The sequence below is a fragment of the Microcaecilia unicolor genome, chromosome 9 (assembly GCF_901765095.1).
Source record: "Microcaecilia unicolor chromosome 9, aMicUni1.1, whole genome shotgun sequence".
Classification (NCBI taxonomy): Eukaryota; Metazoa; Chordata; class Amphibia; order Gymnophiona; family Siphonopidae; genus Microcaecilia; species Microcaecilia unicolor.
The window spans coordinates 29940674-29961785 of NC_044039.1; the positions used below are offsets into that span (position 1 = coordinate 29940674).

The window sequence follows — 21112 nt, forward strand, 5'->3', positions numbered from 1 at the left end:
AAAACTGGGTGAGCGGCAAATTGACAGATAATTAATAATCTACCTGCAATATGCCACCTCCGATGGTCCTAAAGAAATTATTTGCATAAAGCTTTGGATCGTGAGGCTAATTGGTTAAGGACATTAACTGCTAGGATTTTTTTTGTTCAATGTTTATAATTTCCCCACAATAAAAGCTTGAACCCATCAATAGGATTGAGCCACTCTAGGTACAGCATCAGTGGGCAGATGAGATTAAAAAAAAAAAAATCGCCTTAAGGGTTTACATAAAAGGAAAGGAAAAGCTTACACCCCCCCCCCCCCCACACACACACACACACACTCTCTCTGCAACACAATTTATTTTTTAAAGAAGTGGAACCCAGCAAAATGATCAACCTTTTATTTCACTGTGGGAGAATGGCAGCCTGTATCCTATTGAACCTCATGTTGTCCCATACAATTGCACAGGAACCCACACACATACATAATACACTGCTCTGGAAAGGTCTTGAGTTTGAGAGCTTTAGAATATCTCATCATACAGGATCTATCAGATAATGTCACCCATATGAGATTTGCTATGCTGCTTGACCTCAGAGAAACATTTATCATTTGTACTCATTCAAACACAAAAATGAATTCTATTAGAAGAAAGGGAGATTATGACCTCCTGTTGACTTGACTAGCATCTGGTCTGTTCAAAAACAATCATCTATACTGTCGTCTGTACTCTAACAAAGATTTCTTAACACTTAGTAGAAAGATACGTCAACACTTCACCCTTTTCATGCTATGAATGGACGCTTAAGCCTCTTACGGCATCTATTCTTTTCACCTGGTATATAAGGGGGACAAGAAAATCTTTCAGAACACATTACTTTGCAAGAAAAAGCTTTAAAAAGAAGAACTAGGATCATTTCTATGCAAACTATAGAACAGAAAAACTGGAAGAATGATCATCTCATCTTATCCATTAATAATGACTTTGTCTCTAATTTCTCAAGGCATTTTACTTTCAGTCTCAAAGTCCGTCAGGAAGGTTGAGGGTGATGACATGTTACTAGATTCATTCAGTCTTGGGAAAGCCCTTCGTAATGGAGAAGGCATAGAGAAGTCTGTGGCTACATCTCTTGAACACTATAAGACAGAGGACAGCAACTTTTTGAATGAAGAGGAAGAAAGAAACCAAAAGGTAAAACAGAATTTGAGTTGTTCTTACAACCCTCACCCCCCCAAAAAATGTTTTCAATAGGTGCAAATGAGACAGAAACAAAGAGAAAAAAACTAGGGTTAGTATTAAATGACTGAACTAGGAAGTATTTGTGGTAGAAAGCCCAAGTGTCAGGTTTTAGTTTCCAGAACTTGGGCTGAAAATAGAAGCAGCTCACTCCCCCACTCCCATTTCTGTTATGATGCACTGAAATGAGTTACTGCAATCTAAAATTGAGTGCACACTGAACTAAGCACACGCTAGAACTTATAGGGGTAGATTCTATATAGGGCGCCTGAAAATTCTGCATGGAAAAAACCTGCCTAGGCGTACTCTCTAAAGTACACCTAAATTTTATAGAATAGGTTTCAATTTCTGCACGGTATATAGAATATGCCGAGCGCCAATCCATGCAAATACATTTAGTTGCAATTATGCCAACTAAAACCTGGTGTAAATCCTGACACCTAAATTAGGCGTGGAGTGGGTGTATTCTATAACAGCATGCATAGATTTTAGAAATGCCAATGACCTGCCCATAACCAGGCCCATTTTTCAACTATGCGACTTAAATTTATGCGCATCACATTACAGAATACACTTAGACGGTAGTGTGTGTAAATTCTAATTAATGCCAATTAGTGTTGATTATTGCTTAACATCCAATTATCAGCGCTGATTACCTTATGTAATTAAGTTATGCGCATTATTATGGCATATGTTTTGATTTCCACGTGATATATAGAATCTGGGGATAGTGCATACAAACACACACTCAGATAAAAGCACATTGATAATGACAATCCCTTTTATCATGCAAGATTTAAACATATTTAAACAGAAGTTTGAGGAGCATGCATACGTTAGGTACATCCCATGCAGATTATTATATACATCATTTGCATTGGCAAGAATCCACAAAAATTAAGTAAAACTTTTAAACTTAATGTACATCTGTTAATTTGTGCATTTGATTTGTACATGTTAGCTATCATGAAGATTTTTTAAAAAATATGGTTTTATCAGAATGTAGGTCCTAGACACAGCTTCCATGGTGGTTTACCGCTAAATCTAGCGGTGAAACAGCTACCTTTCCTGGCACTAAAAGGATCCGTTGTTTTCCCATCTGACTCTGAAGTTCAGAGCAGTGAGCCAGCGGACGAAAGGCGAGATATCGGAGATGAAGAAAATGCTGCTAAATTTCCTATTGGAAGAAGAGATTTTGACAGTAAGTCATTATCCCCGGATTCTATAAAGGACGTCCAAATTTGAACGTGAGCCCAGGATGCGCGTGCAACTAAATTGAGTAACGAGTCAATTAACAGCAATAATTAGCCACTAACAATTGTTAATTGGCACCAATTGATTGCACAGGCATCTTGGTACGCATTATAACACTGTGTCCAAATCCCATAGCGTGCTACTCATAAGGGGGTGTGGCCATGGGAGGCTCAGGGCATTCCAGAGGTTTGTGTGCAATGTTATAGACTACCACAGATGCATGCCCAAACTGACGCTAGGAATTACACCTGGTTTCAGCAGACGTTAAGTCCTGTTGCCCAAAGTATGGGAATCCGTGCTACGTTCTTTTCTATAAAGGATATTCAACCCAGAGCGTCTTTTATAGAATAGCACTGAGCACCATTTACTGAATCCGGTCCTATATGAATTTCTGGTAATAGCAATGCTTTGTACAAACTAATATAACCCAGCACAAAAAGTAAAGCTGTAATTTCTGACTCACTAAATCTGTTTAGCATATAAAAACAGAGACAATGGGGAGGGGGGGGGGGGGGGGGAACTGGACCACTCTGGCTGTCCAATTATTCCTGCACATGCCACAAAAGCTATATTCCAGCTGCCAGCCAGCATGTCTGCTTCTAGGATACTGCACCTTATCAAAATCTGTAGTGTGTGTGTGTGTGGGAGGGGGTGGGTTGTTTTATTTCTTCCTCATTGCTTTTCTGCCATCCTGGTTATATGAGCATATGAAATCCCACAGTTAATACAACACCAAACCAGCAGCACTGAGGGTCACAAATCAAAATAGCTACCAAACCTAATGAGGTTGTTTATTTAAAAACTAGTAAGAAATGCCCGTTTCTGGCAAAAATGAAACGGGCGCTAGCAGGGTAATCCCCCCCCCCCCCCCCGTCCTCCCTCCCGAGTTGCAGACACCCCCTCCGTGCCTCCGTTCCGAGTTGCACACCTCTCCTCTTCGTCCCTTCGTCCCTCAGTGACGTGGTTGCGAGGGCCGCCCCGCCCTCAACGTCATCGCGTTTTGACACGAGGGCCGCCCCGCCCTCAACATCATCGCGTTTTGACGCGAGGGCAGAGCTACAGTGACTGGAGCCTGCAGGCCAAACCGGATATCTCAGGCGCCTCAAGTTTCCAGCTTGAGGCTTCAAAGTGCCTTTTATATATATATAGATGTTCTATCGCACAATATACTGCCATTCTAGGCAGGTAACAATTAAAAAACCCATACATAACCAAATCATGTAAAAAAACAAATGTAAAACAGACACATTGATAAAACAATCAACTAAACTATACCAAATGAATTACCTGCTGGGGTTGCATATGAGATGCAGACAAAGGTATTTCTTCAAATATAAAAACATTCCATGAGCTAACAAGTCAAAAAAAGAAAATTAAAATATATACAGCACAATCAAATTCAATATCATATTGAACAGTTAAGAGTAAACCACAACTAAGAATAGATTAAATGGAAAGCAAGTCAAGTATTCAAATGCTATCTGTCCCAAGATCTGGCTGCCTAGGTTCCCATGGCTGTACTGGCCAGTAGCTGATCACCAGCAGCTTGGTTGGTTTCTGGAGAGCAGAGTATCAGAGTGCAAGGCAGAGGCTACCCAGTTTGCTGCCATCACTAGGCTGCAATTTGTTTACCCACTTTTGGGCTTATCACATGTTCCTTTCCCTGTTCCTAACCATTGTCAGGATATACGAAAGTGCCAGTATAGCAACGAAATAGTAGTGCATCAAAAATGCATTACCCTTTACTCCCTTAAGAGCAGATGATCATTTCATTCCTGCTACAATCTCATAGATCCACAGTTCTCTGGCTGTCCCTGCCCTTCTTTGCCATTAGGGATGCTCTGCTCATCCCATGCTTCCTCAAACGATGGCACTGTTTTATTGTTGCTTTTACCACCTCCACTGGCATCCATTCCATATACTAAACTATTTGTGCTTTTTTTAAGCTACAGTGTGCATGTAATATATAACCTCCAATTTCCGATCTTTTCCCTCCCTCAGTGCTCAGGTGCATGTTGGGAAGAGTTTATCGACCCTGTTGGCAAATCTGACACCTGTACGGCTGTCTCCTGCTCTTTGAAGACAACTGCTTTGACAACTCTAAACATGAATACTTGAAGACTGTTTGTTTATTATATATGTGTAACAGATCTATACTTTGGTGTTATGAAGTCATGAGTTTCTGGAAAGTAACAGGCATGTATATTTATTAAAAATAATGAATGCACAAATTCAGACGCTGTACACAGCATTTTTATCAGATTCTTAGCAACCATACAATGCAAGAGAACATTCCCACACTGTATTCCAATAATGTAAAACATTTTAGAAAAAAGGTGTTCACTAATTCATAGTTCACACTATTAAAAAAAAGTATACGCACACATTTACAGATAAAAGAAAAACCCACAATATGAGGTGATTTATAACCTGAAAAAGCTAGTTAGCTTTCCCTGGCCAGGAATCAATCTATTTTTGGCTGAAAGCTTGGTGTGCTTTCCTCTTGCAGCTGGTTTCATTGCTGTTTTTAGCCCTTTTACAGTTGTCTTCTGAGCTAAGTCAGTCTCAATAGGGTCAATATTTTCCCTGTTCAAATCCAGCTGTTTCCTCTTTGAGCTCTTCCTTTCTGGCAAAGTACTCAATGTCTTTCTTCCTTTTTTATGCACACCTGCTGTCTTGTGTACATTTCCAGAAACTGATCTGGGTGCTTGGCTCAAGTTCGTATCTTCTGTTGCATATGATGAAACTGTTTTAGAAAAGGGGGAAAAAATCAGCTGGTGCTATAGCAGAGTCAAATTTAATAAAAATATCCAATTGAACAAAGCAAAGTCAGAGCAGTATTTCTCCATTTATAATAAAGCATTTACACAAGTGTCTGATAACATATTTAAGATTTTTGAGCAGTCGTTAAATAGCTGCTCACAATCTCTAGAAGTCTGTACATTATTTTAACATTTTTAAAGCAGAAACAAAAACATTTGAAGAAGTATTGTAATGTCTAATGGTGAAGCACTTTTAGAGCCCTACAAGATGTTTCATCCCCGAAGCAGTCAATGTTGGGCAAAACATGGCCATGTCGGGTGCAATTTTATTTGATCCTAATAAATTTGTCCACCATGTCTATATCTATGATTTTTTTCCCCCATCCTTAAAACCAGACTGATTGACCGACCTGTGTATCCCGAGGAATGGGTTGAGATTCCCTGCCATAGTGTAACTTATGTCATATGGAACCACTTGCAGTAGAATCCAGAAATTCTAATCTTAATATAATCTAATCCAATTCAGGCATTTGTAGTCCACTTTACCCAAAAGAGCTCAAGGCGGACTACAATACAATAGGGAATAATGGAACAAAAAGATTCCACTGAAAAACAAAATAAAAAAAAATAAAAGCATTACTTAAATAACAAAATATCAAAGGAAGTATTCAAATATTGAGAAAATAGAATAGTTTTGAGTGCCTTTCTGATATAACAGGTAATATTTCTAATATCTTTAGGCAATGTATTCTAGAGTTCTGGACCTTTACCAGTTATAGTTCTATTCCTAGTAGTCATTTCACGGCATATTGACAAAGGAGGAGTCTTTAATCTTCTCTCCTGAACCGACTGCAAGGTTGTAGGGGCTGAACAGAGTGAAACTCAATTGAAAAGGTAGTCTGGGGCTCGGCTATGTAAGATTTTTAAAACAAATAACAAAAGTTTTAAATGAATTCTGGTGTGGACCAGCAGCTCACTTTATAAATCCTAAAAATCTGAGAAAGTCTTAGTAAATTTATTTTACCTGCAGCAGATTCATTTTCAAAGCAAAGCACAGACACTGGTTTTGGTGCTGGATGACGACAAGTAGGAGCTTGACTCAGACTGGGAAAGTGTTTGTGTACTGCATGATCCTCTTTATACGTGCAGGCAAACTGAGACCGAATCAAATTCTGCTTCATCTGCAGAAATAAAAACGAACAGTATTTTCTCCTCAAACACAATAGCAAAGAGCCCCAACATCAGAGTCCATCCAACCAAACTTTTAATCCAAGGCTGAATGTAAATAATTGCTAGACTAACCATACAGTGTTGGCCTAGTAACTGTACAGCAGTGCGGTGGAACACTGTGTGAAAGAACCAGGTTAGATTCTTGGATCTAGTTTTAACAAAATAGGCGGGTTGGAAGGAAACAAAATCTTGTAGAAAATATTTAATAGTGACAACCATAGCAGGAGACCACAATATGTCCTCTGTGTTGAAACAGAGGATCACTCCAAAGTCGCTGCTCTAAACTGGCCCTTGCTCTGCGGTGTGAAGTCATGGAGGATGGGCCTGCCAGCCACTCACTGGTAAGCAGGTTATCTCCTCTGTGTTTGGAGGAAAGGCTAGAAGGCCTTATATCTAGGGGTTCAGGCCTGCTATTTCTGTTCTCTACAGGAGTCCAAGGGAGGAACAGGATATGCTGCAGGAGCCCATGGTCAGTTTTGCTATTTCTCCCTTTGTTTTTCTTAAAATGCCAGCATTTTCTCTTAGATAGCACCTCTGGGGCTACTCTCAACCCTTGGAGTGAGATGACGTTACACTCTGTTGGCAGGAACTAGACTATATTCTGAAGAGAATAACTGTCCGTGTCAACTGCAATCATTCTTGGAATGAAAATACTGAGGTATAATCATGACTGTTGAATTTAATAATTAAAATATTTGTTTTGGGGGGGAGGGTTGATTAGGTGCCTACAAAATAAAGGTGGCCATAAGGCAGAAGGTTTGCATTAAGGGCCTAATGCCCTTGCATGGGAACTGGCTAGATCTATGTGAAGTTTCAGCTGGCTGTATTTAGCCACGGGGGTGAGAAGGGGGAAATTTTTCAAAATCTCAGGCCTGACAACTTCTGAAGTTAGCTAGCTAGATCCTTTTGAATGTCTATCCTTATATAAAGTAGAGGATATCAAAAAGTACAGTTATGTTGTAATGGGTAAGTCTCATAAATCTACCACGGCTGGTATCACTTCACTGTCGCAGTGAAACTCTTTCCGGGTGCATATTATAATCACAGACTTTACCCCCTACCAACCAATGCTTGAGCTTCTTAACTCTTTATTAATGGCATTATATAAAAATTGAGGCAATGAGGCTTATTTTCAAAGCACTTAGCCTCCCAAAGTTCCATAGAAACATATGGAACTTAGCCTCCCAAAGTGCTTTGAAAATATGCCTCAATGTGTTACTTATCTTATTTTCAAACTGGTGTGCTCACAAACCCCGACAGGTTGCCTGTTTCCCAATACTTGCTTCGTCAAGGGGAAGCCTTCCACCAAGTTATTGATCGTAACGCCTCTGGTTATAATTAATAAACAGTTAAGAAACTCAAGCATTGGTTGGTAGGGGGTAAAGTCTGTGATTATAATATGCACACGGAAAGAGTTTCACCGCGACAGTGAAGTGATACCAGCCGTGGTAGATTTATGAGACTTACCCATTACAACATAACTGTATTTTTTTGATATCCTCTACTGTGTGAGCTGTTTTGAATTTATATTTTAGTAGAGAAGTGCCCTTGTATTTTGGCAGTATCCTTATATAAAGGCATGTTTGCTTTCTTTAAAGATGGTTGCAATCGCTAACATTTTCTGATAAGCATTTTAAAAGATACAGTACATATTTGCAATTAAGTTTACCCTGCTCAAAGGGATCACATGGGATTAGTTTATAGCAATTTGTTTAAGCAACCCCGACCAAAATTGTTTCAAATGGTTATTTTCAGTCTGAACTGTCATTTGTACTACTTGGAGGCATATTTTCAAAGCACTTAGCCTCCCAAAGTTCCATAGAAACCTATGGAACTTAGCCTCCCAAAGTGCTTTGAAAATATGCCTCTTGGTCAGTTTGTGTAGTCAAAATAAGTTAATACTTTTGGCAGGAAAATGGCTATTTTTCCATAAAAGGTTTTACATGAGTAAACCAGACAAACACACTTCTGTTTTTCTAATTTACATAGCTTCTTAATAGTTAAATATCAGTCTGGTTGAACAAAGACATCTATTCCAGATCATAAACAAAGAATATATGGAGGATCTGGCACACTTGTATTAATGAATGTGAAAGAGTTTGTTTTATTTAACTCCTTTGAGGCTGCTTTTAACTCCTAGGGTGGAAGTTATCAATTTGGGCTACTGTTAAGATGTGTTATTTTACTGTTAACCCCAGATATTATTAATTACTGCAAAAAAAGGGACCTGTGCTAAAATAGTAATATAATAGCCCATGTTGATAACTATACCTGATAACCCCTTATTCACCTGCTCATTATCCATGTTTAAATCAATCCCATAACTCTCTAATCCCTTATTTGTTCTGTTCATCTGTAAGCTCTGAGCAGGAACCGCTATAGAAAGGATTTCTTTATCGTCTCTGCCATACAATTTTGACCAGTGTGTTGTGTCACTTTCCTACCAGCAGACAGAGGTAGAACTACTGATTTTTCCTGCGACATCACTGGTAGATAGGTTGGTGCCTTCTGGAATTCTCCAGTATTTCTCCATCACCAGCAGATGGCGAGGCAGTTCAGGCTGGGGAAGCAGGTCTAGACCTAGCTCCCAGAGTGCAGCCTAAAGCCTATGCCTTCTGGTTGAGACTAAATGGCCTTGGGATTCCAAACAGCTGAAAATCAAACATATAAACGGGGAGTGACCGTACTCACTCGCAAATGCACAGTAGAGACCTTCTCTGCCCCACCCCCGCGTCAATACGTGATGACGGGGGCCAGAACACAGAGGGTCTGTACTGCGCATTTCAGAGGGAGGGACACCGCCGTCTAACGCTCCCCCCACCCGAGTCGCCGCTGCCGCCACCCACCTTCTACCCGGTCGGACCCTCGCTCCACTATTGAAACAGCGAGGGTCCGGGAACGCAGCACTGAGCTCTGCTGAGCTGCCGACATCGCCCTTCCTTCTTCTTCTCTGCCTCTGTCCCGCCCTCGACGACGTTACGTCACACGAGGGCGGGACAGGCAGAGAAGAAGAACGAAGGCCGACGTCGGCAGCTCAGCAGAGCTCAGTGCTGCGTTCCTGGACCCTCGCTGTTTCAATAGCGGAGCGAGGGCCCGGCCGGGTGGAAGGTGGGTGGTGACGGCTCGGTGGGGGGGCGCGAACTCGGAGGGGGAGGAGCAGCGGCGAACTCGGCGGTGGGGGCGGGCCTTTCAACCCCCCCTTCCTATAATAGCCCGTTTTTACGGGCTCAAAGTCTAGTACACATAGATTTAGCCAGTGCCCGTGCAAGAGCATTAGGTCTTTAGGTAAACCCTCTGCCTTATGGCCATGCATTAACTTTTCAGATACCTAGCCCCCCCCTAAGCCCACAAGATTTTAATTATTAAATTAAAAAAATCGTAATTATCTCAATACCATCCCTCCCAGAATGATGTTGTAAAAGCACATAAGTTAGCCAAAAGAGCATGGAGTTTGTCTATGCAGCTCCAAGTCAGCACCTTGTAAAAGAACATAATTGGACATTCTACTTTTAAATATTTAACAAAATCAGGTCGATTTCCCAAATATATACAGGTATTAGGTTCTATTTTGCTTTGATTGTAGCTACTCTTTATTGCCTCCCCCCCCCCCACCCCCGAAAGTGCTGCCTTAGGTGACTGCCTAATACTTAAGTCAGCCTTGCTTCTAGCCAACTATATTGCCTTGGCTTAATGAAAAAATTGTCTTCATGATCTCTACAGACTGCTCTTCTCACAGCTGTACTATTGAGTCTTTACTCATCAATCATACTTGACGAAGCACAATATCACAAAGCTCTGTGAAACCTTAGCATGTTCAGCTACTTTACACACTCTGAGGTAGATGCAGAAAGGCACTCCAAGCCCAACCATACGGTCACCACAGGGTGTGCACACACATTATAAGGAGCATAATACAGAGAGAGGTTGAATGCATACGTTAACTCATGTGGAAGACATGGCTGCACGCTGTATTAAAATGTATGATGAGCTCATTTGAGTATTCTGCGCAATACTGAGTGCTTTTGACATGCACACAAGAAAAAGGTTTGCCAGGTCCAGGGCACAGTTGAGGGGTTCACTGAGAGGATTTCATGCCACTTCTTAGATTTAACTGCCCATGACTCTTATAGACTAAAATCATTTCCTTTAGAAAAATAGCACAAAAACAAAATATCCATTTTTGGAATGAATTCTAAAAAAACAAAACAAAAAAAAACCCACATCTGACTGGAGCTGGTCAGCAAACAAATCATCTCCATAACCTCCTTAAGCTGTGTATCACAGGCTGCAAAACTAAAATGGTTTTAATAAAGAAAGGCATTTTTTAATGGTGCAGTAAAATATTCAGTTGTGCTTTAATGTGAAATTATCTGATCAGTTCAGACTAAATACGGTCCATTAGCTGAATACTTAAAACAGAATAAATTATAAGAGTAAATAGTTTACAACCAAGATACTGCTGTTTTTCCCAATTTTTGCCCTCTTCAGCACATATTTTCTACAAAGATTTTGCAGACCATTCCTGTAAAACTCATACAAGAACGCCATGACTGGTCAGTTTAACCTGAATAGGGTCACAAGATGTAGTGAGAAAATGAGAAAGACTCCTGGAAAACTCCATCCTTAATGCCAACATAATGTCCTTCAACTTCAAAGACATTTTGTTTAATTTATACCTATCAATTTAAAATGGTGTGCATATTAAGATATACATTAAATAAAGCACTATATTAGATAAAATAATAACCACCACCCTAGGCACCAACATTTCAAAATGGGTTCTAGGTCAGTTCCCAACTGGACAATTCCCACCACACCAGGGAGGACAATTCCCACACATAACCCAAAAAATAAAAAACACACAAGGCAAGTATTCTCCCTCCCTTTTTCCTTCCAGATCATTTGGGGGGGGGGGGGGGGGGGGGGCAGAACCCTCCCCCCCCCCCAACATCATTATATTTTACATATCCCTATCTCCTTCCAAACATGCAGTTAATGGGGGGGGCTATGCCACCCCCCACCCAAACTAGGTTTCAACCTAATTCATGTTTAATCCAGGATCTAAATATCATAAATAAGTAAATACATAAATAGATACAAACTGCAGTTCATGGGGGGGGGGGGGGGGGGGGCAATGCCCTCCCCAGAACCCCCTAAACTAGGTTTCAAACTAATTCAGTCCCTCAAAATGACACACTGATTACAATTTATAACAAATTACTACTCTACCTAAGATAAGTTGTTTTGTTATTATATGTCCTCTGTGTACATCCGTATGCTGCACTAACCTTGTTCCAGATGCCATTAAAAAAAAAAAAAAAGCACAGTCAGGACTTATGGGACCCAATACAAGAAAAAAGCTACGGTTGGTTAAAAAAAAAAAAAAAAAAAAAGGCTAGGGAGGGTGAGAATTGTCCCCCTTAAGTGGGAATTGTCCTGGGGGTGGGGGTGGGGGGGAATTGGTGGGTGGGAACTTGCCTGATACCTCAAAATGAGTAGGTATGAAACACAATACAAGTTACCCATCCCTAGACACAATGAAGGAGCTTGCTCAATATTGGGGGTGCTTAGAACCATAGAACTGGCTCCTATGACTACCACCACAAAAATTAGAGGGTGACCGAAACTAGAGATTTCGGTTTCGGCCGAAATCAAATCTGCAGCCACAATTCACTGCCCAGTTTTGATTGAAACCAAAGCCAAAATTGGGTAGCATGGGTCTCCCACTCTAAAGCCAGTCTGCACAGCCTCTTGTCCCCCCCCCAGACTGAATGCGCCACCACCACCCCCATCACCTGACAGCCACTGAGGCATATTTTCAAAGCACTTAGCCTTCCAAAGTTCCATAGAAACCTATGGAACTTTGAAAGGCTAAGTGCTTTGAAAATATGCCTCACTGTGTCCAACCACCCGTGGCAATCATGCCCATGCCAGCTCAGCAGTCAAAATTACTACAGGGGCCTCCAAAAGCAATCTCGCTTCTAAGGTAGGTCCAGGGAGGTCAGCAGCTTTCGGCTGGGGAGGGGACCAGTGGGCAGTACAGCGCGCTTTTGGTTAGGGAAAAGAGCTTCAGTTTCAACCAAAAATGCACTGGCATTTTCAGTCAAAACATGGCCGAATCCAAAATTTGGTTGGCCTCTGTACAAAATATCATTTGTAGGGCTGCATTTCTGAAATAGGCTCTGAAATTGTAAGGCTGTTTATAGTATTCTGTATGCTGTTTTAGAGCCTTTATTTCATATCTTTTTTATTACTTTTTATTATTTATTTAGGTCTGCATTTTGATTAAAATTTGTAATCGCAATTAATTGCAGGATTAAAAAGGTATGTTCCCCCCCCCCCCCCCCCCCCCCCCAGCTCCTTGTGACTCTGGGCAATGCAAGGTGTTAAGTGACTTGCCCAGAGTCGCAAGGAGCTATGGGGGGACGGGACAGGACCTTTACTTGCGTGATTAACTGCAATTAAAATTTTATTCGAAATGCAGTCTAAATTCATTTGAATACCTTCAGTTTCTTCCAAAGGTAATGAAATTCTTCTCTCAAGTCTGACAGCAACTCATTCCATAATTACAGACCACACAATGAGAAAATCCTAAGTTTTGTAGAAAATGTGGACACAATTAACAGACATTCATATTTTCAGAGCACTTAGCCTTCCAAAGTTCCATAGAAACCTATGGAACTTTGGAAGGCTAAGTGCTTTGAAAATATGCCTCATTGTTATCCTCTGGGACCAAATTCACCAAGAAGCTAAGAACAACTATATATTGCCTACTGCCACCATTCATTTCATCAAAATGCGCCATAGATCTGATCTGCAAGTGAGAGGACCAGGTGATGCTATCAGTAATCAGCATTTTCATATAACTAGGGACTGTCACATTGTCAAGAATTTGAAAGGAAAACCAGAAGATGTAAATATTTACATGCTTTTAGTAATTTCCATGATTCTACAACTCAAAGTTTAGGTACTGTTACTGGATTACTAGATTAATTTCAGGTACCTTAACTTTTCTTTCATCCATACATTTTTCAACATGCTCTCTCAAGGATTTCGGAGATGACCCAGTGGATTGTTCTGGAGATCTAGATTAGAAAAAGAAAGAAAAAGGAATCCATGAATTCTCCTCCCCAACAGATAGCCAAACTTCTTTAAACAATTTTAAGCTCTCTTTCTTTTTAGACCCCCTCTTTTTTTTTTTAATGTTTTGTTTTGAAATCACATACAGTTAAAACAAGATGACCACTTAAGTTTCATCTTGCTTTACAGCCAAGGATGCAAAAAAAAACAAAACAAAACATTTTGCACTCAGTATAAAAGCACAGCCCATCATCTATAGCAGTGGTTCCCAAAATGTGTACCATGGCAACCCGGGGCACCGCAGAGAACTCACAGAACTGCCACCTGGCACATTTTTCCATCTCCCACCGTCACTCAAGCCGCTGCTGCTGCTTCTCTAGATGAGCAGCAGCACCGGCAAAACAAGCTGCAGCCACCTTGGGGCCAAACTATCCATACCCACGTCCGACGGTTCTGCACCCGTGAGACATCACTTCCTGTTCCAGCGCATGGCCGGCAGCCGCATGAATAAAGAGTCCTACTTCGCAGTGGTTGTAGCTTGCTTTGCCGCAGCTTACCTTATTGCTGATCTAGAGAAGCAAGCAGTGGTAGGGATGTGGGTGTGGAGGCGAGGAGAGGAGGAGGAGGGCAGAGGCTGGATAGAAAGGAGGGAGGAGAGGAGGAGGGCAGAGGCTGGATGGGAGAGAGGAGAGGAGAAGGGCAGAGGTTGGATGGGAGAGAGGAGAGGAGAAGGGCAGAGGCTGGACAGAAGGCAGAAGAGAAGAAGGGCAGAGGCTGGACAGAAGGCAGAAGAGAAGGAGGATGGCAGAGGCTGGATGGAAAGGGAGAAGAGAAGGGCATGCATGGGAATGCTGGCATCGGTGGCTGAAGCATGCCACCGATTTGCTTGTTGCGCAGGCAACATGGAGCTCAGGCCTCAGGCAGTGGACCTCTTCAGCTGGTGGAGCTTGGGCATGCCCGCCAGCAAAGGTGGGTCTCAATGCCCACCTTTGGAGGGGGGGAGGGGAGAGAGGAAGTGTGTAGTGTAGAGCACCGTGACCTGAGAAAGTCTGAGAACCACTGCTCTAGAGGCTCTTTCTTGAAAAAGAACTCTCCCAGGAAAAATAAAATGTAGACACTATTTTTATTGGGTTTTGGAATCAAATTATAATAAATCACCAGTTCAGTACACAACACTATTGTCATTTTCAAGCTCCTTTATTACAGTTTAAATGGCTGTGAAGTTGCCCATTATTGACTGAGACCATTTTAAAGGTTATTCAAAAACAGAAACAATGATATGGTAGCAGAACATTAGCCAGTGGACAACATGTAGGCATTTTCAGAATTAGTTCTGTGCTTTCAGAGAGCAATATGTAGATTACCGAGAGATCTGGTAACAAATTTACACCCCTGTTTACAAAGCCGCACAGCAATGCCATCGCAGCCCATTCAAAGTGAATGGGCTGTGTCGGCAGTACCGCACTGCCAGCTGCTAGTGTGGCTTTATAAACAGGGCCTTAATGCACACATGCAAATCGAAGTAGCTAGAAGCCCAAACTGGAGGGAAAAAAATTAAAAATGTGTTATAAACTGTTTTATATTTATGTTTTATAAATATGGTGTAATCGTACCATCTATGGTAAAAATCAGCCAGCCATTTAAGTGAGCTTACTAATCAAATGTATACACCTCTTTCAAAAGATTTCAGTACCTGAAAAGCGTCAGCATGGAAGGGATTCCAAATGAAGCTTCATTTTCTTCCTGACCATAAAGTACTTCTGCTTTATTTATGTTTGGAGGACTGGCAGCTTCTTCATCCAGAAGAACGATTAATGCCTTAACAGTCTCTCTACCACAAGACGCTGTGCCATGGTTTATGGCATGTAATTTTGGCTGAAAATTAAGTATATTCCATTTATATAGAACAATCCTGCCAAATAATAATAATGGCAATGTACTAAATCAATCGTTTCCCATGTATTCTCCAAAAGTCATATAAATGTCATAACTCTAGCGAGAAATGCAGTCTCAAATCATTCTGACGAAAAAAATTTAAACTGGAATTTCACAACATGCCAGGACAAGTCAAGTTTTGTAGCACTAAATTTAAGTTAAGATTTACTTATTCGCCTTTCCAACTACAAGTTCAAAGCGAGTTACAAAGTCAGCTGTACATGTTTTACCCTGTTAAGTGGGCTTACACACTAATTGGTACCTGAGGAGATAGAGGTTGATGTGACTTGTACGAGGTCACAAGAGGAGTTGGTGAGAGAAGCAGGTTTCAAATCTGAGTGTGATGCAGCTGCTTTCTACACTTATCTGATCTATAGCAATATAGCTACTATGCATTGCTAGAACCAAGGAATTTCATTGCCATTAAAAGCTAGAATATTAAAAAGGTAATTTTTGGATCATATTCAAATTACAAGCAAGAACTGCTGAAATACAAAGCAAAGAGCGAGTGCAAAAAAATACTTTAAATTTAAGAAAAGGTTATCTGTCATGCACAACCACAATGATGTTTTGGGTTAGAGTAGTGCGAGTCCTGTTGGGGGGGGGGGGGGGGGGGGGGGGGAGGGGGAGGTTTGGATTGAGAGCGGGTTAGGGGAATAGGTCATGCTCAACAAATGTGAAAATTTATAAAGACTGAAGTTCTGAAGGTTATATGTTTGTTCAGGCACAGCCGCACACAAGTGGATTATATTGGACCCAAAGTGCTAGCAATGGGAAGCTTGATGTGTGCGTGATGACCAACTTGTTACAAATGACTTGTGTTAAGATACCATGAACCGTAATGTGAGGTTCATTTTGTATTGGTCTGTTGGACATTGTATTTACTTGTCAATAAAGACTTCATGCAAATAAAAAAAAAGTAAATTTAAGAAAAGGAATCAAAATTATCGTTCAATATTAACATTAGCCCACAATAAGTCCAAAGCTGGTAAAAGCTAAATTAATTCTCTTTCCAAGCGCAGCATTTTCTGCTAATATCATAGGCTGTTTCAAAACAGCTGGTAGTTTAAACAGTAGATTCTGAACACTTCATTCAACACAACAGAATTGTAGAAACTCTGAAAAACTCTACTCATTAGCAAAGAAGGATGTTATGTGATGGTACTCTATGCTAGAATTTCCTGTCAGTTCACATCAATCAATGATTAAGGCATAAGCAAACCAAACATGTTCCTAGGGACCAAATGTTTAGAAGGGTCCCTTTAAGACGTAGAATTAAGTGACTCCCAAGAGAGATTTCTGCCTGGTAAGTTAGCTGCTGGCAGAGAAGCGTGGCATGGAGGGACCACGGTCATTGCTGCCCACAGATGTCTTTCTATTCTTCCCAACCCCTGTGTGTTGCTGAAACAAGCAGTGTTTACCTGCTGCTTCCTCCTCGGTTGGTTGCAGTTTTGTAGTCAGACTCTATAATGTGCCTTCCTATGTAGTATCGAGGGGTGATCTAGTCTGGGGAAAACCTCTGCAGTAGATGTGCCTGAGAGTATGAAGTCAAGTATAAAACCAGGTGTAGGGAGGTGCCCCGGATCTTCCTTCCTTCCTTTCCACAGAGACTTGTAAAAATGTAGTGGGAATGGCGGTGAATCTCTTAACTAGAGACCCACCTAGATCTTGATCCTCTAACTCAGACCAGGGAAGGGGAGGGGGGGGGGGACACAGCAGAAGTATGAAAAGCAGTATGAAATAAGAGAGTGATTAAGGCCAAATTACAGCTTAATCCCGGGGTACAAAGCCTTAAGAAGGAGATCATCATTGGAGAGATCCCATCTCCAGAAGAGGAGGAGAACAAAGCTGCTGCTAAACTCTACAATCCAACTCAAGGAGGACTGAAGTTCAGCAGGGGTGCAAGAGGCCTGTGTGATAGGAGGTAGGACCCAAGCCCTGTGAAAATCTTTCCTGCAAAATCCAAAGAGGTTGAGTATATGGTGAATGAGAGAAGAAACAGAGTTTCAGTACAAGGAAGAAGGGACTTGAAGTGAGGAGACACTAAACTGAAATATGAGAGGAGTAAAACTGGAGAAAAGAGTGAAGGTCCCGGGCTTTTTTTTCTCATGTTCAGCTTGTGAAAAGTAGGACAGCACAGTGAGAATTGGTTACGGGAGTGGCCAGGGATTACCAGAAGTCCCCTACAGATGAAAGGCACTTAGACCTATGTTTACTAAGCAGTGCTACGGGTGCATTAGCATTTTTAACGTGGGTAAATGGTTTACACGCGTTAAATGCTAACGCGCCCACAGAAATGTATAGGTACTCTAGCGTTTAATGTGCCTTAAACTTACAGTCGCGTTACCCCTTACTGAGAAGTAGAAAGGGTGGGGAAAATAAACCAAGACACATAAAAGCATCATGAGAAGGAGAATGGAGACAGAGCAATGCTAGAGAACAGAGACAAGCACATGACAAAGGAGACTAAAGACTGTAATTCATACTTTTTGCCACTATCTTACTTTGTTTTTATGGATGTAATATCTTAAGGTGTTTAATTGTTTTACTTCTGTAAATTTTTGTTTACCTGGACAGGGCCCAATAAATGGGTATTTTTATATTTACCCTTATCAGTCTACCTTAGTTATTTTTCCAGTAGGGGCTGTGTGTAATTATTCAGGAATGTGCAGCCTGCCAACTGGGACCCTTTTAACTTTGTTCTGTGCACATGGGAAGAAATTGAAGATTTTGAGATTTCAAGGACACCAACAAACTGTGTGCCCAACCCTGTGGTCACCCTCAGCCCCTACCAATTTGAAGACCTGATACACTGTGTAGTCAGAACAATGCAATGAGAATTTTAAAACTACTTATTAGAAAAGGGCATTGGGTCCCCAGTTTTCCTAGGGCCCACCAAATAAATAATCCTGCCCTGTGCCAAGGACCTTTCCATAGGCAGATGTGTCAACACCTCCTGCCATGCAGTTTTTATATAGGAAAATCATACAGTTACATTCATGTCATTCATGTGCACACCCAAACCTAAGAGAAATTTTACCTGCCAGGCCAAAGAATGTCACAAACCTTTGCTTATCTGAAGACACAGCTAGTTTCAGATCTTAGAAAGGATTACAAATGTGTGACAAGAGCTGTGAGAAAACAGCCTGCAAATATCAGGATATTAAGGTTAGCACAGCAGGGAACAGTGAATAGGAAGCCGGACCCTATCCAAAAATAAGAATGGTAATGGAGCCTAGAAACAGTGTCTCGGTTCCAGTAAATGTCAAATCACCATGAGTAAAATGGATTTAAAAAGAGGGTGATCATACAAGAGAATAGAAGTGTTATCTATACCCATTTAAGAGTTTTGACTTGCAACACCCTAACGATTCAACCTAACCAAAACTTGCCCACATGATTCTTATTGACAATTGTTATACATTGACTATGTTTCCCATTATCCTTATTGCTACCCCATATCTATTCCTCTCCATCTTCCTATGCCTACCTCCCAACGCTCATTTCCTTCTGCACCCAATCCTTCCCATGCTCAACTTACTTATCCATTAACCCCATTATTTTTGCGTTTACTACAAACTGTATATTCTTCTTACGACTTTGTAATTTCTTTATATTGTTACTATGTACGCTGCATTGAGCCTGCCATGTGTGGGAAACCGCGGGGTACAAATGTAATAAATAAATAAATAAACAAACATGACATATACCATGAGCTTGTTTAAATTGCCTTAATAGACAATTGATCCAAGAAGTAGCAAAAATGGAGCTATTTTAGAAGCAATTATTTGGGGTACACAAGGTTTAGTGCAAAAGGTAATGCCATTATGATCACTATTGCCAAGCGACCCCCAACGTGATAAAATTTGAGATTAACTGAAGGGAGAACACTAAGAATTGTCATGCTATGCTGCTTCTCTTCTTTGTACTTGGAAGAAGCATTAGCTGTCCAGGTCTTCAAAGATATGAATGATCTAAATTAAGTAGTACGTACTGACAGGAAGACAACTAGCATCAATACAATTATATTATATTAAGCCAAAAGATAAAGCCACATCTGTACACAAGTGGGGCTAGATCAAGACCTATTTATACAGTAACTCACAAAAAGATTAAAAGGATGTATGCATACCTGTAAGTTTTAAGTTACAACTCTTTGTGTCATTGGCAAAATCAAAATGATATTTATTTATTTATAGCATTTATATCCCATGGGCAGGTTCAATGTGGCTTACATCAGTCTGCAAAAACATACAGCAACCATGACACCTTATTTTGAAATAAGCATGGTACACAAGCTGTGTGCAAAGCCTTCAGTAGATACTGGCACATAGTTCATTAAAATCCCATAGTAATGAGGATTAGCTATTCAACAGGTATGCAGAGAACCACACAGAAAACCAGAAGGCTGAGCACATACAGGGTTTTCTAATGCTACAACTAACACAAGCTCCGAGGAGCTGTGAAAGGTTAACACATCTTCTATGCTGTTGCTGTTACTAAACTGGCAAAGAGGGAGGGAACAGGAGAGTTAATAATATCTTTTTATAACAAAATAAAAACATTTGAGAAGAAAATTAACATTTTAGATAATTGAACACATTTTTCAGCTTCTTTCAGTCAACAGCACTCAATGAAGCACTACTAAATTAGAGCCAAAATCACGGCGCCAAGTGGTATTCCATAAGGGCACTTATGCAGGTAGGCGCCGTTACATGAGTATCTGGTAGAGCTGCCCATTTCCCGTCCATGCGAACAACCCCCCCTTTCACATATGAGCTAACTACATCCTATATAATAATTCTCACCACCAACGTTCCAATGCGCCTTCCTGTGTCCATGGTGCCTTTGGTGTTACTGAGCTAGGCTGAGTAGCCAGGCTGACATCATTCACAGCTGATTCCTAGGCAGGGGGAGGAACACGTGGAGCAAGTGGCAGGGAGCGGCGCATCAAACAACGACCCTCCTCTCCTCTGCCCCCCCTCCAGCCACATGTCCTGTGATCCTCCTCTACCCCTGCCCCCCCCTGCAGCCACCCATGTCCACCGACACTACTCTCCCCCTGCCCCCCCCCTCCAGCCACCCATGTCCAACGTCCATGCTCTCTCACCTGCCCCTCCTTCATCCACCCAGGTTGTATAACCAATTCTTCGGGGCAGGCAGGAAAGATCCCCAGTTCTGCCTGCCTGCTGCTGGCGCCGACGCTCCCCCGCTGCTGGATCGCTGTTCAAAATGGCCGCTGATACTTACAAGGGCGGCCTCCAAGACTTCAGCAGAAGTCTCGCGAGTCCGCCATTGGAAGTCTCAACAGCCATTTTGAACAGCGAACTGGCAGCGGGGGAGCGTCTCAGCGCCAGCACCAGCAGCGGGCAGGCAGGACCTGGAATCTTTCCTGCCTGCCCCGAAGAATTGGTTACACAACCTGGGTGGATGAAGGAGGGGCAGGTGAGAGAGCATGGACGTTGGACATGGGTGGCTGGAGGGGGGGCAGGGGGAGAGTAGTGTTGCTGGACATGGGTGGCTGCAGGGGGGGTGAGAGAGGAGGGGGGGGAAGACCCTGAAACTCGGAGGGAGGGAGGGGGGAGACCATGAAACTTGGAGGGAGGGGGGGACCCTGGCACACACTCATTCT

The 21112-nt window shown here is 41.7% G+C and overlaps 2 protein-coding genes across 4 annotated transcripts in view; one reads left to right on the top strand and one right to left on the bottom strand.

The window, feature by feature from the left end:
- The first annotated feature begins 934 nt into the window (after positions 1-934).
- PMCH (pro-melanin concentrating hormone) lies at positions 935-4645 on the top strand. The gene is made up of 3 exons (XM_030215168.1): positions 935-1174; positions 2219-2420; positions 4475-4645. The coding sequence occupies exons 1-3, from the start codon at positions 935-937 to the stop codon at positions 4522-4524; spliced, it is 492 nt and encodes a 163-aa protein (XP_030071028.1). The 3' UTR covers positions 4525-4645.
- A 65-nt stretch (positions 4646-4710) lies between these two features.
- PARPBP (PARP1 binding protein) overlaps positions 4711-21112 on the bottom strand; it is a 56367-nt gene continuing 39965 nt past the window's right edge. For all 3 annotated transcript variants that reach the window (XM_030215166.1, XM_030215167.1, XM_030215165.1), the window contains 4 exons: positions 15239-15420; positions 13469-13550; positions 6260-6416; positions 4711-5219 (listed from right to left, as the gene is read on the bottom strand). In XM_030215166.1, coding sequence (XP_030071026.1) covers positions 4897-5219; positions 6260-6416; positions 13469-13550; positions 15239-15420 — 744 coding nt within the window. In that variant the 3' untranslated portion in view covers positions 4711-4896. The remainder of the gene's footprint in view (positions 5220-6259; positions 6417-13468; positions 13551-15238; positions 15421-21112) is intronic.